This window comes from Leptopilina boulardi, unplaced genomic scaffold (assembly GCF_019393585.1).
Source record: "Leptopilina boulardi isolate dan_hultmark-lab unplaced genomic scaffold, ZJU_Lbou_2.1 LbouV2_48, whole genome shotgun sequence".
Lineage (NCBI taxonomy): Eukaryota > Metazoa > Arthropoda > Insecta > Hymenoptera > Figitidae > Leptopilina > Leptopilina boulardi.
The window spans coordinates 1,538,071-1,556,692 of record NW_026137992.1 but is presented as its reverse complement, the minus strand read 5'-3'; the positions used below and the strand labels follow the sequence as shown (position 1 = coordinate 1,556,692).

The 18,622-nt window shown below is 27.0% G+C and overlaps 6 protein-coding genes across 9 annotated transcripts; 4 read left to right on the top strand and 2 right to left on the bottom strand.

The window, feature by feature from the left end:
• Positions 1-61: 61 nt before the first annotated feature.
• On the bottom strand, positions 62-1,637 carry LOC127289632 (transcription initiation factor TFIID subunit 8-like). Its single transcript, XM_051317698.1, has 5 exons — positions 1,387-1,637; positions 873-1,159; positions 618-768; positions 395-535; positions 62-327 (listed from the first exon to the last, which is right to left on the bottom strand). Exons 1-5 carry the CDS (start codon positions 1,529-1,531, stop codon positions 206-208), a joined length of 846 nt encoding a protein of 281 aa, XP_051173655.1. The 5' UTR covers positions 1,532-1,637; the 3' UTR covers positions 62-205.
• Positions 1,638-1,651: 14 nt separating this feature from the next.
• Positions 1,652-5,480, top strand: LOC127289629 (putative uncharacterized protein DDB_G0282133). The gene is made up of 4 exons (XM_051317694.1): positions 1,652-1,783; positions 2,239-4,370; positions 4,473-4,762; positions 5,116-5,480. Exons 2-4 carry the CDS (start codon positions 2,245-2,247, stop codon positions 5,289-5,291), a joined length of 2,592 nt encoding a protein of 863 aa, XP_051173651.1. The 5' UTR covers positions 1,652-1,783; positions 2,239-2,244; the 3' UTR covers positions 5,292-5,480.
• Positions 5,481-5,783: 303 nt separating this feature from the next.
• Positions 5,784-11,135, top strand: LOC127289631 (arrestin domain-containing protein 3-like). Of its 3 annotated transcripts, none has more exons than XM_051317697.1 (8): positions 5,784-6,034; positions 6,115-6,694; positions 6,773-6,895; positions 6,979-7,205; positions 7,502-7,681; positions 7,804-8,001; positions 8,081-8,195; positions 8,267-11,135. In XM_051317697.1, the coding sequence occupies exons 2-8, from the start codon at positions 6,583-6,585 to the stop codon at positions 8,428-8,430; spliced, it is 1,119 nt and encodes a 372-aa protein (XP_051173654.1). In that variant the 5' UTR covers positions 5,784-6,034; positions 6,115-6,582; the 3' UTR covers positions 8,431-11,135. The 3 variants fall into 3 exon arrangements, with proteins under 3 accessions (XP_051173654.1, XP_051173653.1, XP_051173652.1); XM_051317696.1 differs by having other exon boundaries at positions 5,784-6,379; positions 6,526-6,694; XM_051317695.1 differs by having other exon boundaries at positions 5,784-6,379; positions 6,466-6,694.
• Positions 10,687-12,432, bottom strand: LOC127289633 (histone chaperone ASF1A). The gene is made up of 3 exons (XM_051317700.1): positions 12,106-12,432; positions 11,841-11,956; positions 10,687-11,539 (listed from the first exon to the last, which is right to left on the bottom strand). The coding sequence occupies exons 1-3, from the start codon at positions 12,212-12,214 to the stop codon at positions 11,165-11,167; spliced, it is 600 nt and encodes a 199-aa protein (XP_051173657.1). The 5' UTR covers positions 12,215-12,432; the 3' UTR covers positions 10,687-11,164.
• Positions 12,433-12,935: 503 nt separating this feature from the next.
• Positions 12,936-17,056, top strand: LOC127289637 (zinc finger and BTB domain-containing protein 17-like). Of its 2 annotated transcripts, none has more exons than XM_051317706.1 (8): positions 12,936-13,094; positions 13,976-14,548; positions 14,626-14,828; positions 14,915-15,103; positions 15,182-15,412; positions 15,487-15,746; positions 15,806-16,199; positions 16,314-17,056. In XM_051317706.1, the coding sequence occupies exons 2-8, from the start codon at positions 14,062-14,064 to the stop codon at positions 16,581-16,583; spliced, it is 2,034 nt and encodes a 677-aa protein (XP_051173663.1). In that variant the 5' UTR covers positions 12,936-13,094; positions 13,976-14,061; the 3' UTR covers positions 16,584-17,056. The 2 variants fall into 2 exon arrangements, with proteins under 2 accessions (XP_051173663.1, XP_051173665.1); XM_051317708.1 differs by lacking the exon at positions 12,936-13,094 and adding an exon at positions 13,354-13,501.
• Positions 17,057-17,144: 88 nt separating this feature from the next.
• LOC127289639 (U6 snRNA-associated Sm-like protein LSm8) lies at positions 17,145-18,164 on the top strand. The gene is made up of 4 exons (XM_051317710.1): positions 17,145-17,305; positions 17,384-17,424; positions 17,605-17,732; positions 17,845-18,164. The coding sequence occupies exons 1-4, from the start codon at positions 17,275-17,277 to the stop codon at positions 17,933-17,935; spliced, it is 291 nt and encodes a 96-aa protein (XP_051173667.1). The 5' UTR covers positions 17,145-17,274; the 3' UTR covers positions 17,936-18,164.
• The last annotated feature ends 458 nt before the right edge of the window (positions 18,165-18,622 follow it).

Below are 18,622 nucleotides of genomic sequence, written 5' to 3'. Positions count from 1 at the left end.
GCTTAAATTTTATGTACTAGCACAACTCTAACTTAATATAATATTACGAAACATCGGAATGTTGATAATCGAAATTTTATATATTTATTGTTCACTAAACTTGCTATATATATACATGGTATAATAAAAAGCTTTTATTAATTTACATAACAAATCAAAAGGATTTATTTCATTTATTTTATTTATTTCCCTTTATTTCAAAAATTTAAGACTCAGTTACTATATTCTTAGGAATTTGTACTGGCCTTAAGTATGGATTATCAATCGTATCCTGCTGAGTCGTTGTTTCTTCATTTTGATCAACTGGATCGATTTTCGCCTTTATTTCTGAAATAAAAAAAAAAGTTTAGTTAATTTTAAAAGTACTTATTCTTTTAAAATTTATTATTATTACCTTCTTCAACTTCTTTCTTTTCTGGCTTCTTTCTTTTAACAGGTTTGGGCTCAAATTGTTCTTCTGTTTCTTGATCAAAAACTTGATCCGTAGGCAGGAGTGCAGTAAGGTAACTTGGATGCTGTGGTTTACACGCAATCACTAAAAAAAAGAAAGGTATTTAAATTTGAAGATCTTGAAGTACAAATTATGGAAAATTGTAAAATACAAAAATATTACTTACAGGGAAACATACTGTTGTCTTCAGTAAGAAATAAACTATGTGTTTCACCAGTTTTTGCAACAAATCTCGTTAAGGCTCTTTCAATATCACGTTTTTGATTAGCTACTTTTTCTCTTATTGCTTCATATTCCGTCACAGGTTGTTTGTGAGTCTAAAATAATTTTTATCTAGTTTTTTTTACTCTAAACTTTTATAAAACCCAAGAATTACTTGATATGAATTATAAATGTATTTAAAAAAAAAAAAAAAACTTACGGGAGTTCTGATATAAGCGTGTGGATCTGGAAGAGATGGCAAATGACTAGGTATATGAGGAGGATGATTTTGTTTTACTCCAGCTTGTAAAATATTCAATTGTTTTGTTTGTGTTTGCTGTTGCAATTGTGGTAAAATAGATCGATTTGGTCTATTTGCATAAGTATTAATATCATCCGTTCGAATACCAGCATTTACTAAAGCAAGAATAAGATCCGCTATAAGAACTTCTGTTCTTCCTGCTAATTCACAATAATTTCTCGAAGATTGGCCAATTTCAACGATAACTGCAATTATTGTGTTAAATTTTTAATTCGTTAATTAATTATTATTAATAAAAATATTAATACAAAAAAAAATATTCAGAATGTAAAAACCTAACCTATAAAAATTGTTTATTTACAAAAGAAAGCTTTAATTTAAAAGAATAATTATAAAATATTGAAGTAAAAATAATTATATATAAATAGGAATTATTAATTTTTAAAAATATCAGAAATTGTAAAATACTCACAAGACTGAAGCATTTCTGTCAAAACTTCAACACATTGTTTATCAGCGTTATCATAACCAGCTTCCACTAATAATGTACAAACTACGCGATTTAATATTTTTCTTCTCGTATTTAATTCTTCCATTTTTTCTGTGTTTACAATCATTATTTAGTTTGTATAAAATGTCATTAAAAATTTATCCAAACAACAATATTTATGGATGTTTGACGTTTGTTCTTTGTTGTTGTAAGAAACACTGTTCACTTTTAATTGGCTGAAAAAAAGGTTAGATTTCCGACTGTTCCCGAAATTTGCCGAACTACAAAGTAACGTTATTTTTCTTCTGTCAAGCCGTCTACTTATTTACTTTTGAAAAGTTTTATTTTGATCAATTATTATAATTTATTCGTATTAAGAGTAAGTAAATATTATTTCAATAAATAAACTTGATAATAGCAATTCATTATCTTTTAAAAATCATAAAATTTTCTTACATGTATCTTGTTTAACTGTACTATAAACGGTTAGAATTTCTGTCAGTAAATTTTATTTATATTTTAACTCATTTTTAATGTTATTTAAACGTATATTTTTGTTTTATATTATTTTACAAAGAAAAATATGAAGTAGTTAGAAAATAATTTAGATAAGAAAATAATTGTTGTAAAAATATAAATTTTTAATATAACTACAGTCCACATTTATAAGTATTTGTTTACTTTTTATATATAACCGGCTATTTATTTCTAACGTGATAGAAAAATATTTTTATAACTAGTTAAATTTATTAATAACATTGAGTATTATATATTTTATATTTGTTAATTTAAAATTGTTTGTATTATGTATTTTAATAAGTACTATTTTTTTAGAGCACAATGTCTGATATTGAGACTTCATTCAACAATGATAATTTACCAGAAAAAACGTCTGTTGAAAATAAAATACCACGATCACCAGCTGTTGCTGCATATGAATCATATGCGGCTTGGAGAAAGAAAAAATTCCCACAAAAAGCTTTAGATTATAATACAGAAGGTTCCACAAAAAATGCCGACGAAAATTTAACATCTCAAAATCAATCAAAATTTGATTCTAAAAAATCATCATATTTTCCAACTGAAGATCAATATATTTCTGAAAATCATTCAAATCACAATCATCCTGATTCAATGTTACCGAGGTCATCCTATTTTTCCGCAGATTCGGAAAATTTGCCTTCTATTAAGAAAAACTATGAAAGAAGATCATTTCCATCTTATGAAAATCATGAGAAACCATCTTCTCAATCTTACGAAAAACATCAAAAATATAATCCAAAAATGTTTCAAGGAAATGAACAACAGAAATCCCAAATTAATTCTAATATAATTCGAAGTACTTTTCCAGAAAATAAAATTTCAAAAGAAGCTGAACATTGTTTGAAAATATATTCTTCACGTTCTGATAATTTGTCATCGCCATCGAATTTCCATCCGGGACACAAAAGTCCTTATAAATCAGCTTCACAATTCTCCGGTAATTCAAAAATGGGTCAAAATTTCAATCAATTAAAAAAGTCGTCAGTCGAATCCAATCAACGATTAAATAGTTCAAACTCTATGGCTTTACAGTCAGTTCAACATCAATCAGATCACAGACATTCATTTCCCACTTGTTGTCAAGTCGATCATAAAACTCGTGATTCAGAAAGTGGAGAAATGGTAAAGGGTCTTTTAAAATTAATTGACAATCAAAATGAACAAATAAAAAATCTACAATCACAGCTCGATCGTTTATTATCAATTCACGAGGAAACTTTAAAGGAACGAACAAAATGTATGTGTCACATGGAAATTCCTCGAAAAAATTCTCAACTTTGTATGCAAGCTTATAATGCAGCTCTACATTCAAAAACTGCTGCCATAACAGCAGACAATTATTCAAATCAGGAACTTTCAAAAATTTCCGAATTTAATCAAATAACAAATGAATCAAAGAAAGCATTAATGGAGAGAAAAGTTTCCATCGGTGTAATGACAAGTTTTGAATTGACCGTTCAAAATAGTCCCTTTAATCATGATTCAGAGAATCAAATTGAGGAACATCATCAGGAAGAGGAAATTTATCAAGAAAATTTACCAATAAATCAAGATCTTTCCAAGAGAAAACAAAATCTTTTTTCACGAATTCCTAGTGCTTTGGAAAATATCACCGAAGACTCCGAGAGTCATCTTTCTTCTAGTCAACAACCAAGTAGTAATTGTTTATCATCATGCAAAGGTGGAAACTCAAACACTCAGAATGGACAATACAAAAATAGTCCTGGAAAATCTGCGAATACAAAAAATTTTATAAATAGTCATTTTAATCGTTCAAATAGTCCAAGTAATTTTAATAAATCAAGTCCAGTTAATTCTCATTCACATCAAAATAGTTCCAATATTCAAAATCAATCAAATATTACGAATTTTCAAAATACAAAAGAAAAGCACGAATTTCGAAATTTAAACGATTATCAAAAACAAAGTCCATTGAGTAGAACTCAAGAAATATTGAAAAATACAACACCTAAACAAACCGATGAATTGAGATATCGTACTTCTCATGAAAATGATGAGAAGCAAATTCAAAGATTTGATACAAGGGAAAATAATGAAAATAAAGAAAATTTTCAAGAAGAAAGTTTGATTTTAGCTGAAGAACAAGTTGAAGTTAGAGATCGTATTCCTCCAAGTCCTGCGCCAAGTATTCACATTGATATGAATGATATTTCAAGCGAAGAAGGCAGTATTATCACGAAACGAACTCCAAAAGTTGGATGGACTTTTTATAATAATGTTTTAGGACAAGTTAATCATATCCTGCAGAATTCACCTCTACAGGACGATGTTCGCAATAAAAAAAATCCAGAATTGGATAAAAATATTTTAATCGATACAGTGAAAGCTGCGACAATGGATCAGTTAACAAAACTTGGAATTAGTTTTGTTGACAATGAAAGAGAAGCTAACGCTAACAAAAAGTAAGTAATTTTTTTTTTTTTTAGATAAATTTTACTGCAATTAAAATAGAAATTTTAATTTACCATCCAAATTTTGATTAATTTATATAAATATTTTTTTAGAGTGACATTCGACACTTCGTATTATTCTCGACTAAATCCGGAATTAAATATGATGCAAGGTTCAAGTATTATGACAGAAACAAGTACTAGTATGCACATGAAAGCCTTAGCTATGAAATATTTAAAGGAAGAACAAATTTCTGATGGAATGCAACAGAAACAAAAACGTGATGCATTAACGAATGTTATGGTCAGTAATGTTCAGGGCACGACTAATATGTCCTTTGCTACGATGCGTTATTTACAAAGATATCAGTTACTTCCAGAAAGCATGAACGGTTTAATAGAAGGTAAAATTTTGAATTATTTTTCGTCTATTTAATTTATTATAAATAAAAATGAAAATTGAAATCATTTTTAGTTGAAATTAAAAATTATTTTTAATTTCAATTATGAAAATAATTTTAATTACATTTTCCAAATAGAAAAAAATATAGTTTATAAAATAATAATTTCACTTATTATTTTAGCAAACATTTTTTAGCTTTTTTCATTTAAAAAATAGATTAAACCGCACGAAATTGCAATATTGGTTTCTATATTTGGAATTTTTATTCTATACATTTGGTTTCTTTTTTTTTAATTCTAGTTGCTTTTTTACATTAGGATTGTAATTAAAAATATGCTTTTAATTCGATTATAGATAAAGGTAAAGAAAATTTTCAAATTCAAGAGATTACAAAAAATCGTGAAGCAGTGCCACAGAAACCGAGGATAAATTTACAAAGTCGACCGGCAATTTCTCCGGCTACAAAAACAAGTTGCCCTAGCAAAATTTTGGATATTTCAACACTGAAACAACAGCCAAAACTTTTGTGAATTAATATAATTTAGACTTTAATTTTGTTACCTAATATTAATTAGTTTTTGTATATTTAAAATGTTACGATATAAATTAGTAATTTTAATTATATTTTAAAATATTTTATGAGTATTTATAATATTTATAATAATAATCATTATTATTATTATAAAAAATAAAATATTTTTTCACTTTAAAAAATTCTATTTGTATTGAAATATTTATTTTCTTTTTTTTACCTATAACTATATATTTTTTCTTTTTAACTTTACAAATTTAATTTACTTTTGCAATTTGATTTATAATCAGTTTATATTTCAGCTGACTCAGTAATTTCAGAATACATTTGACAATCAGTTCATTTATTTCCTGCTTGAAATTAGTTTCACTATTGAATTCTCTCCAAAATTCAGATTTGTAATCTGGTAAATGTCAATCGCTTTTTTTTTTTTTTTTTTTTTTTGCTCTCATTTACACTTCAAAATTAATTTATACATATAGCCAGAGTAAATTTTTATATAAAGAAGATAATTTGCAAAAATAGGTAAAAATACAATAATAATTAACAATTTTATTGAAATATAGAAAATAGGCATAGATATATAATATTCGATTTTATTCTTACAGTATCCATGGGAAAGGAGGCGCAGAATCATGGAACTCAGTTTAATCTCGGGGGTGGGATTTCCACCCCAATCCCTCTCGACGCGTGTGAATTACATACGTCATACCGTCACGCTCGAGTATTGATATCATCTTGGTATGGATAAAAATATTTTAAACACAAATTTACTACATTATAAAACAAGTGATAAATTTATCAAAATATCAAAAAAAAAGGTCATGTAGTGTACAATTATAGTCAAGAAGAAATCAACGATTTTTGAGAGGAATCAACGAACAAAAAAAAATCATATGAGAAAAAGAGAGCTTCCAACGAATATACAAATATATTATGGCCCAAAATAAACGAGTTCGAAACGAAGGAATTAAGAGGATCTCGACATGAATTTGATTTTGATAAAAAAATTCATCAGGGGATTTGAGTGGATGTTTCTACTACATGTTGACGGGAAATTGACATCAATTTTTAGATAACTGTATTGTAAGTTTCGAGTTGCCTTTTTATCGTACAGCAATTTTTGTCGAAAGATATATATATATAATATGTTAGTTATTACTGAGTGTTAGTTAAAGGGAGAAAAAAATAGATGCCATAAATTCTCAATTCTTGTTGGTATTTTTATAAAGATTACACATTTACTCGAGGGATTGTTACACTTTTAACAAGTTTGCAATTTTTTAAAAATGGATAATATTAATGAATTCGACATTAGACTTGAGAAGGAATTTTACTACGCTGGTGAAACAATTCGTGGTCATGTAATATTACATACGACTGAAAATTTTAAGCTGAGATGTAAGTATAATAATTTTTATTCTAAAATAATTTTTCAAAAATTTTTCTTTTATTACAAAATTCAAAAACATTTTTTAGCTGTGAGAATATCGTTACGTGGCCAAGCACACGCAGAATGGAAAATTATGGTCAGTGGTGATCGAAGAAATGTTAAAAATGATCAATATTTTGTTGACGAAAGAATTATTGTTTGGGGACATGGTAAATATATAAAATTAAATTAATTTTTTAATTCTTTATTTATCTCGAGAAAATTTTATAAGATTTTTTAATAAAATAAATAGATAATTCTGAAGGGCCGATTCCAATTCTTCCAAGAGGAAAACATCAGTTTCCTTTCACGTTCAATTTACCCGAAAGTGCTTTGCCATGTAGTTTTGAATCTCGTACTGGCTACATTCGTTATTATATTAAAGCAACAGTTGATAGACCGTATGCAAGTCCACCACAAGGTCTTAAATATTTTACACTCATTGGGCCTCATATCGATTGTATGGACGAACAATATCTGGTAAATATATATATATATATATATATAGAGATAGAAGTTATTTTTTAGTTATTTATATTTATTTATATTTATATTTATTTAATTAATAATTAATTAATTATAATTATAATAATAATAATTATAATTGTAATAATAATAATTATAATTAATAATAATTAATTTATATTTATTTATTTTTTTAGTTATTTATATATATATATATAAATTATTTAATCAGTTAATTAACTATATTAATAAAAATTTTAAAAGTATTATTTAAAAATTTTTTTTAAACGATTTTTATAAATATTTTCTAGAAACCGATGATTGGATCTGAAGTTCATACGTCCTGCTGCTTTTGCTGTAGAAGAAATCCAGTTGAACTCAGTGCACAACTGGAGAGAAGTGCATATGTTTGCGGAGAGAGTATTAAACTTCGAGCTGCTCTCGACAACAGAGGATTAGAGCAGGCTTGGCTAAATGTAAAATTAACTCAGGTAAATTCATTAGAGAGAAAATACAAATGAGCAATGCATTTATAAAAATGCAATTCGTAACAAATTTTTAATTAAAAATTAAAATTTGAAAAAAAAATTTTTAAATAAAAATTATTTTTCAGTATGTGGAATTTTTTATCGATCGTGGTGTACTGGGTGCAAATAAAGAATTGCAGAAAGTTGTTTTGGAGCACAAAGGAGAGCCAGTTTTACCAGGTACAGCCGTCAAATGGGATTCCTCTAAAACAATGGTACTTCCTGTTTGTCCTCCCACGTTGATAGGTGTTTGTCGTCTGATACAAATATATTATGTATTAAAGGTAACGTTCCATAATCTGTAAACTAAATATATAATCCATAAATTAATGTACCACTATAACGATCGTTCTCATAAATCAGGTCAGCGTTCAATTGGAAAAATCTGGCGAAGATATGCAAATGCATTTTCCTATAACAGTGGCCACTGTTCCCTTCAGAATACCGAATATCACAAAACAACCGCAAATTAAATATGGTTCGTATTTCTTTTTTCTAAACAAAAAATTCAGATTTTTTTTTTAAATGTTACAATTTTTAATTATTTAGAAATAGCAGCAGAGCATGTTGAGGGTGGTTGTTACATTGGTCCGGAATTTTTACTTGGACAAGTTTACGATGGTTCTGATCATTTAACCCAGCCATCATTGATTCTCTATAGGCCAGTTTATGTTTGTATTTCATCGGAGGCCCGAAGATCATTAAATCGTTAACAAAATTGGCATCAAAAATAAATAAGACAAAAAAAAATTATAAATTTTCCAGGGTAAATCGCGTGAGAGATTTAAACGAAAGTAGATACACGAAAAATTTTCACAGACAATATATACAAAATGTTATCATAATATATAGTCGCGTACGAAAGAACCAATTATATTTCATAAAAAAAACACAGCCGATTATAAAACTCGAGTTACATATGAGGTATAGATGAATATTGTATTTTAAATACAAAACACCAAGAGATGTTGCATTTGAAATACTTTTTAAAATATGGAAAAGTTTAAAACTCTTTATCACCTTTTGAATCTTTTCAAGGAATTTAAAGATTAAAAAAAAAAGTGTAAAATAATTAAATGAAGTACATTTATAGACAGACAAAAAAAGATTGAGAAAATAATATAACTCGTTAAATTATTGCTGATAAACTTATCCATTTGTTCACGTTGCCAAAAAATCGGTACAAAAAATACTGACAACTTTTTAGAATATTTTATAATTATGAATAATAAATATAAATACGTTTTTATATAAATTAAATATAATCTAAATTATTTTAAATGTTATTTTAATTGATAATTTACAGTATTAATTTTTTAAATCTTAAATCTGTTTAATGAATAAATTTTTTGAAAACATATTCCTCAAAGCAAAACGAAAGTAAAGTGTTATAAAATTCCAAATATATAAGAATTATTTTGCCTTATTAATATCAAATTGTTTTCATATTGAATCCGCTTGTTAATGTTATAGAGCAACGAAATTTTAATTTTCAATTAATAAATAAATAAAATATGAAGAATCTAAAAAAAATTATCAGAAAAGGTAATTTGAATTGAGAAAGAGTGACTTTCTTGTACTCGCATCAATGGCCTTATTTCAACTGTTTTATCGATTTTATTGTTAGGATCATGATGTATATTTTAATTACAAAACAAGTGATTTTGAAACGAATATTCATAAGATTAAAAGCACAAGTAGAATAGTTTATGACGAATTCGTAATAATTTTGTAGAATAAACATTACATAAATTGATAAAAAAAAAAGTAAAAAAGAAAATTAAACTAAAATATTGTTAATAATAAATGGACTAAGTGCACGTAGTACAGTGTAAACTGTCAATTCATCGTGTTAAAAATAAAATATTAATTCTATGCTTATAATCGAAAAATTGTCATTTGAAATGACAAAAGTTATTGTACAATTTTTGCGGATGGTTATTCTCTAAAATTTCTACTTTTCTTAATAATACTCAGGATGCATTAATTTACAATTATTTTACAAAATTTTCTCTACAAAATATTACTTAGTACTTTTAATTTTTAATATTCTTATTCATGAATATTTAAAAATATTGAAATTTGTGATTGATGTAAGATTTCGTAAAAAGTATTCTCATGACGTAAAATAAAAGGTGTATAGCAAATTTATTAATTATTTGAAAATTGTTAATCTGAAAAATGTGGAATATAGAATTGAAAGAATAATCATACACGCCCAATAAATTCCACATTAATTTGTCTTATAAATTTTTTAAACTTTTATGTACAATCGTTTTTTTTCTTTTTTTAATTGTTACTGTGCACTGCATGTTATTGTGGTAAAAAAATTTTGGCTATTTATACAATTTCCAGTGAATTGTATGAAAAAAAAGGCCACTTTGATAAAGAAAAATCTATTTGTAGATAGTGTTGACCTATAAAATAATTATGTAAAACAAAGTGTGTTTAAAAAAAGATATATAATATTATTTCAACCCAAGTATCAAAAAACACAAAGACCTATAAGTTTTTTTCTAATCAAAAAACAAAGACACATATTAAATTTATATCATATAAAACAAAGGCCTTTGTGTTTCAAATGTAGAATTCCATGGTTGCCATATGAAACAAAGGAATTAGTTAAAAAAAAATGGAATTAAACTTTTACTATTTAAAGTTTCCTGCCAAGCACGGAATTCTAAAAAAAAAAATGTCTGAATCGAATAAACACATATTGATTCACGATAGTGCATATCTGTTAATATAACAGAAAATTCAATCGTTACAAAAAACGCTGTTGCTAATCACATGCCTTTCGTTACCTTTATAAAATTGTAAATTATTCGTGTACAATAAATGTTTATATATAAATCATTTTTGTATCTATCATTCATAATTTCTAATCTTCTTAGGCTTTGGGATAAATCTAATAAAACTATTCTGGAATAGAAGAAGGGATAGGAAGTAGCAAAAATAACACCACCTCATTTATCTAAATAGAAAACATATGTAATTATCGCGTTTTAGTAACTCTATATGTTTATGTACATGTTGGAACAATATTTTTACTTACTCTAAAAAGATTCATTGAATAAAATAATACGATTTGAAGCACAACATTCAATGAACAAATTTATGTTTATGTTGTTTGAAATTAACTAAATTCAGTGTCAAAAGAAAAAAAAAAAAAAAAAAAAACATTATTTTCACAATTAGTCTTAAGAGATCGAAGTCGACGAACGAATTTTTATACACATGTAATTAAATAACTTAATGACTTGAAAATGAGTTTGCTAATAGATCTCATCGTTCACTTAAAATGTGAATTACATAAGATAAAACTATATCCAAAATTTTTTTTCGATAATAAATTTTACTCTTTTTTTTTCTCTCTCGCAAAAAAAAAATTAACCGCCTATTGGAAACAAAATATAACTCACATTTGCTGTTGGAATTATTAGGGATTCACATAACTTCCATGCTATTTTGTGTATTTTCCGTAAAACTCAATGACGTCGAAGGCACATCTTCAGTTGTCTCTTCAACTGTTGTTTGTGCATCCATTGCATCGGCGTCAGCATTTGTGTTTGGACTTGTGCTATCATCCCAATTTATTTTAAATCTTGTCACACGAGGTTTATCACCGAGAATATTTCTTTGCACCTTATCAAATTGAGGTTGAGGAGGAGGATTTTCTCTGAGCTCTACATCAGTATATTCATTGTTAATAAAATAACCCACACGTACAAATTCATGACCTCGATAGGAACAAGTAAGAAGAACGACTGTCACACCTAGAGCATCATTTACGGGAATCCGATTCACATTTGGAGGCTCTGCCTACAAAAAACAAATTTTTTAGATGTAACATATCAATAAATAATTCAAAAACTTTGTAGTATATTTATTATTTATATAACAATAACTTGGATAAAATCCAATTTTGTCTTTTGTCAAATAATATCGTTTGACAGATAAATAAAAATAAATCTTACATAGTGATCTAAAATAATAAAAAAAAAAAAAAGTTTTATCAGAAAATATGTGAATTAGATATTTTAACAAAAAAAAAAATATGACACTGCGCAATTACTTTTAATTGACGGGGTAAGAAAAACAAAATATTCTCAAATAAACTTACTTGAAAGACAAACATGTGCCTCCCTTCGGGAATGGGACCTACGTAAATGGTGTCAAGTACTTGGTCGAATTCCTCTGATTCTGCACTGCCAACATAAATCATCTTCCATTCTAGATCTGAAAATAACGTATTTATGAAAAAAAAATATATGGCGTTACGTGGAGAACAGGTACAAATATAACCTATAAATTTTCAAAAAAAAAAAAAAAAAAAAACTACAAAAACCATTTTTTTCATTAATGTCAAATTTCACTTTAAAAAATACCTTCTTTGAGTTCCTCAATGCATTCAAAAGTAACTTCAAATTGAAATGGATTTAAAAAAGGTGAAGGATTATCTAAAACAGCAACATTCGCCAACTGTACTTTAGCCATGATTTATTTTGTTCAGTTAAATAAATAAACTCCTTTGAAATTTCAAAAAATAAATTCAACAGAGACGTTCTCTGTTGAAATTTGAGATCAAAGCACTTCACTGCCCGTCGATATTTGTTCTTTTCAAGTATTTACAAAGAATAAATTTAACAGATAAACAATTAATTCGCGGGAATAATGATGGTTTGGCGGCAAATGAACTAAAAATCCAAGTTTCCGGTTTTCTATGTTTTCGTTTAAAAAAAAAACTGAAGATGGCAGAATCGGAAGTTGAAGATGGCGCTTTTGGATAATGAGGGAAATTCAATATGACAATTGATTTTTGCATTAATAATTATTTTATTATTAGAAAAGACGCGGAAAATTAAAGGTAATTAAATTAATTATGTGCGCGATTGTATAGTCGGCTTGCTTCAACTGTTTTAGATAAAAATGAGCGAGTTATTTAAAAATTCCAACATAACCTCACTTTTAAGAATTATTTTCATTATTTTTCGTAAGATCCAAGATAGAAAATCCTAAATAATATCTGTTATATTTAAAAGTAAAATACAATATATTAAATTAGTTTTACTCTTCTAATATTAAATAATTGTTAAAAATTTACATCAAATAAACTTAAAAAATATGCTTTATTTTTAAAAATTCCCTCTAATCGAACTACCGGAAATTACATAAACACCATTAAATTAACACATACACAAATGAGTCAAGTTTCGTGTAGGTGAAAATAATGTGGCGTCAGTCGGTGAGGAAACACAGTGAAGAGAAAGAAGAACGCCTGATTTGTATCGACCGAGTAAAAATCATTTGTTGGTCGCTGTGGCTTCTCCTTTTTCCCTTATTTTCTATCATCATACGTTTTAGACAGCAACAAAAGGTTTGTCAAGTGTTTACAATCATAATATACTTATTAATTATTGTCTGTTTTATCAATCTCATTTGACAGAAAAATACATGGAAGATGTGAAATTTAGATTCGTAGCCATTTTGACGATCCGTTGATAAATACTCGTTATTTGCATACCGACTGTTGTATCGAATTGAATAAATAAAAATATTTTTAGTTTTACTCTACTGATCAAAATTTGAGTTTAAATTTTAGTAGATTTTGATTTTTTAATTTTTATAATATTTATTTAAAATTATATTTAATTTTTATTTACGATAATATTGATATTTTTTTCGTTTATAAATTTTTTTTTTGGAGAGAGATTGTCACACATTCACGCCGGAATTTTGTATATTCTTCTTTCAATTGTTTTATTGTATTTATCAATAATGAAAGTAAATATAAATTGTTGTTTTACATTTTTCTTTGATATCTAACAGTTGTAAAGTTTTTAGTTATTGTTGCATGTGGAGAGAGAGGTTGATTAATGTCTACCTACGCTGTGTCGTGCTGATTATTACAAATTGAAATTTTTCATTTCATCAATTTTTATTTATTTTATTTTTTTCCCCATAATTGTATACTTATTGATATTATTTAATAATTTGTGTTTCAAAAGTTTTTTTAGAATTTAAAACTGTTTTAATTTTTTTGGCTTTTTTAAAATATAATAATAATTTTAGTGCAAAAGTTATTTAACTTTCTAAATTTGTAAAAAAGATTTTGATGTTTTCTTCCCCAGTGTAATTATTGATGTTAATAGTGAAAAATTATAGAAAAATATATTAGAAAGTATTGAAAAAAAAATTGTTTCTAAAAACAGCATATGTTATAGCAAAATTATCAGTGCAGAAATTTTGTGATTGCAGATTTATTTCATTGTTATTGGAATAATGTACCAAAATATAATTTAAAAAACAAGTATATTAATAGAAGAAAGAAAAAAAAAAAAAAGATGGCAGGCAATGCAGAAATAAATGGTAAAACAATGACGGAAATATTAGAGGATGTTGTCGAGGGTGAGGAAGTTATATTCGAATCTGAAGATGTTGGAAATGGTGAAGATGGTGAAGTCGAGGAAATTGTTGAAATAATTGAAGAAATAGTTGAAGTAGATGATGATGATGAGACAGAGGAAGGAACCAACCAATCACAACAAAAACAAATTTATTACCAACAAGATGAAGAGGGAGAAAATTTGGAAGAGGAATATTTAGATGAATTTGCAGATGTGAAAAATATAAAAATGAATCGTGGAGAATGTTCTAATAAAGAAAGAGTTGATGAATATATAAAAGACAATATTATTGAAAATGGTGAAGGAGTTTCTATTAAACGTGTCAAGAGTCGTGTTGGTAATGGTTTAACGAAAGGTGAATTTGGAAATATTGTTGCCTATCACGTTGAGGAGGATTGGGAAGACGAGGAATTAGATCAAGGAAGTGAGTATTTAGTTTAAAAAAATTTTATTTCCTTATAATACGGTCATTTATTTATGAATTTAAATATTATTCCACAGATAATCACATCGATGCTGATAATTCACGAACTGAAGTGGAATACGAACACCAAGGTTTAAGTAATGCTGACAGCGAAAGTCAGGATGAAATTGTAAAAAATGCTGAAAATAATTTAGTTTATACAGTTCTTAATCCAAAGAAACCCTCAACTATCGTGAGGACAAATCATAATCCCAAATATCAGGAATCTGATTTTATAAAGGTAAATATCAAAAACTCACATTTTTTTGAAAAAAAAAAAAACTAAAAATTATTAAAATAATTTAATAAATTAAAAATGTTAATTAGATGGAGAGAATGGAAGAAGAGGCAATTTGTTATGAAGGTGGAGATTTGGATGCTTTGTATGTGAATAATGAAACAGTTGTCGAAACTCCAAATCAACAGCAATACGAATTCGCAGATGTTTCCATGGAAAATGCACAAGATTGGGAACCGGAACAACCTGCTGAGGTGGAACAGGAAGATAGTAATCAAGTAAATTTCAAATTCTCTATTTTTTAACTTCATTATCGTTTATAGTTTTAATTTACAAATTTTTTTTTCGATTAACAGGATCAAATATTTCTCCACGAAGACGAAGATGGACAATTGTACTTTAAAGACGATACTGGAACTTTACAACCTGTTTATTTAACTGAGGATGGAAACTATGCTATTGCTTCAACTGGAAATGAAGAACCTGAGGTACAAGAACCACAACAAGAGGCAATGGAAGAAGATAAACAGGACGAAGACACAAATTACATTCCCCAAATGGATTATTCTCGACAAATTGAAAAGAAGGTAATTGACCGATTTTTAATTGTTTTTATAATCAAAAAAAGATTCTCAGTTATAATTTGATAAATATATTTTAGACCTCAGTGGTACCAGGTTCCAATAATCCAGAAATGGACAATGAAGATAGTACTGTAACAATTTCGTTGATAATTTCTGAAGATGAACATGGACAAAAACGAACTCAGGTTATAATACCAACGGCAGAGAACACAAAGTGTGAAATATGCAATAAAACCTTTAAAACATCTTTACAATTACTTAAACATAATAGATTGAAACATGCACGCGAGGAAGATATAACGACAAGAAATTTCCCATGTGATTTATGTCCAAAAAGGTAAAATTGAATTTTTTTTTTTTGATTGATTTATTTAATAATCTGCAATTGTTATCTAGGTATCCAGATCAAAATTCATTGGCGCGTCATCGTAAAACACACACGGGTGATCGTCCTTTTCAATGTCTTGAATGTCACAAATGTTTTCCAAGTGCACCAACACTTCGTCGACATTTGAGTCTTCATAATCCAAATTCAAAGCCATTGCCTTGTATTTATTGTGGACGAAGATTTTTAGAACAAGCCAATCTTGATAAACACGAATTGTCCCATCGTGCAGCAGAGCAACGGCATCATGCCTGCGATGTTTGTCACAAGACATTTATAAGTTCAGTGGATTTGAATGTTCATTTGAAAACTCACGACCCGGATAGGAAATTCGATTGTGAGGTGTGTGGACGTGAATTTAATCGTGTTAACAATTTGCAACGTCATATGATGGTGCACCAACAAGTACGTTAAAATTATTCTTATAAAAACAAAAAAAGAAGAATCATTCTTCTGCCCCCTTTTTTTTTTTCTCTAATTTTTATAAATAAAAAACTAATAATTTGATAATATTTTTAGCAAGGAGAAAGTGAGGAAGTTTTGTCCTGCGAAGTATGTGGCATCACTTATAAATTTATGAGCTCTCTAACAAGACATATGGTGACTTCACACATGAATCCTGAGAAGCTGCGACAACAAGCAGAAGAACAAAGAAAAAAACGTGAGAATAATTACAAACGATATTTAGAAAATCGAAGATTGTACGAAACACAGCGAGCTGGTGGTTTCGTTTCAAAACGAGGATATTATAGATCAGGTGATGAACAAGATGAACAGGATCAGGTTTGATTATGAACTTGAAAGAGAAATTTTTTGATGGTTTACTCTAGTCCTTCACGCATGGAGCTGCATTGGTACAAATAAATAATCAATTTGTTGAGAATATTTTGCTGCCGAGCGAAAAGTTGACGATTCTTGAGTAAGTGTAAGGATGCATTTAAAATTGATGAGTTTCGGTAGATTTTAGATTATTGTATCGTGACTTCCATGCCAATGATAATGAGTTGAGTAAAGGAAAACATTTTTTGAATCACTTGTATAGTGTTTCAATTCGGATTCAATGTAAAGCCTTCATAAATGTGTAAATTATCAGTGACTATCAAAAAAAAAAAAAAAAGTCACGAATGAGTTATTTTTTTTTCTTTTCTTCTTTTTTTTGTTTTTGCTTTGGCAATTTCAATATTGCTTTACATTATCGATCATAAAATGTATCTTTGTTCAGTAGATATAATATAATTTAATAAAGTACTTTTGACGATTTATTTTATTACTACCATTTTAATTTAACATTCTCAAACCATATTTTCCTGAAAATATTTTGAATTTTCGCGCAAAACGATTAAATTGCCCTCTATCAGCAGAGAAGTGAACTATATTTGTTTTCACTTGCGCGTTTTTACATAACCTAAAATTATAAAATAACGTCTATAAAACGCTTAATTTCAATAATAAATATTTATTAAGAAGATTAAAAATTATAATGGCCAGTAGCTTAGAAAGCTTTGTGAATCGTATCCTTTTTTAAGAATTTAAATTATTTTCAAAAATCAACTATGTATGTCATGTATTTTTCCTATATTAGTTTTTAGATACTGTTTCTATTATAACGTATGATGGTCGGAATTTCATTGTAAGTAAATATTTATTAATATAAATTATTGGAAAATATTATCTGCAAATTATTTAAATGTCTAATATTTAATTTAATGTTAAGTTTAATTGAAATTTATATAAATCAATCAACATAAATAAACTCATATATGTTTACATCTGTCAGTTTCATAATTTGAAATTTAAATAAATATTTTAGGGCACGTTAAAAGGATTCGATCAAACGATTAATTTAATTTTGGATGAATCACATGAAAGAGTTTACAGTACAACTCGAGGCGTTGATCAAGTTGTTTTAGGATTACATATAATTAGAGGTGATAATGTGTAAGTATAAAAAATTTATTTCAATGAGATCTAAACCTTTTTTTTTTTAGGTATTTATCTAAAATATTTTTTTTAGATATCTTAATATAATTAGTAATTCATATTTTTACAGTGCAATAGTTGGTGAATTAGACGAGGAAATGGACGCAAGACTAGATCTTGCCACGATACGTGCAGAACCTTTATCAGCGGTAACGCATTAGAATTTAATTTTAAGTGGATCGACTCATCCTCTGTTAAATATCTCATAATTTATTTAAAAACAAAATAATCTGCATTTATTTCAAATGCAAAATGAAATTTTTTTTTGCAAATCAAATTTATCAGAAGATGACTCAAAAGTTTGAGTTTTAATACCTTCATTATACAAGGACAATTTTTTAAAGTTTAAATCAATAAAATAAAGGAATCCATATATTTCTTTAACTACAATCAGGTAAATCATTTATTTACTTTTTAAGTCCGATTAAATTGCATACAAAAAAAAAAATTGTGAATACCTTTTAAACAAAATCGGAATGTTTTCGAATTCCTTGAAATTTACACAATCTAAATAATTCATATTCACAAAAATTAAAATAAAACCAAAAATATCTTAAATATAACTTGTAAACAAAAAATTGAATAATAAATAAGTTTTCAGTTTTTATAAGAGTAAAAAATTGATTGAATCGAACGACGAATCTTAAGAACAATTTTTGTATTTTTTTTTTTTTTTTGTCGGGACTGTTGATCTATCACTGAGGTAGTCGAAGTAACAATATCTCAAGTCCATAATTTTTTTTTTTTTTTTTTCTATATTTATCAAATCAGACTTCATAAGTAGACAAATATATTTTGCATTAATAACGTATGTACATCTTATAAATTAAACGCAATTTATGTATGTA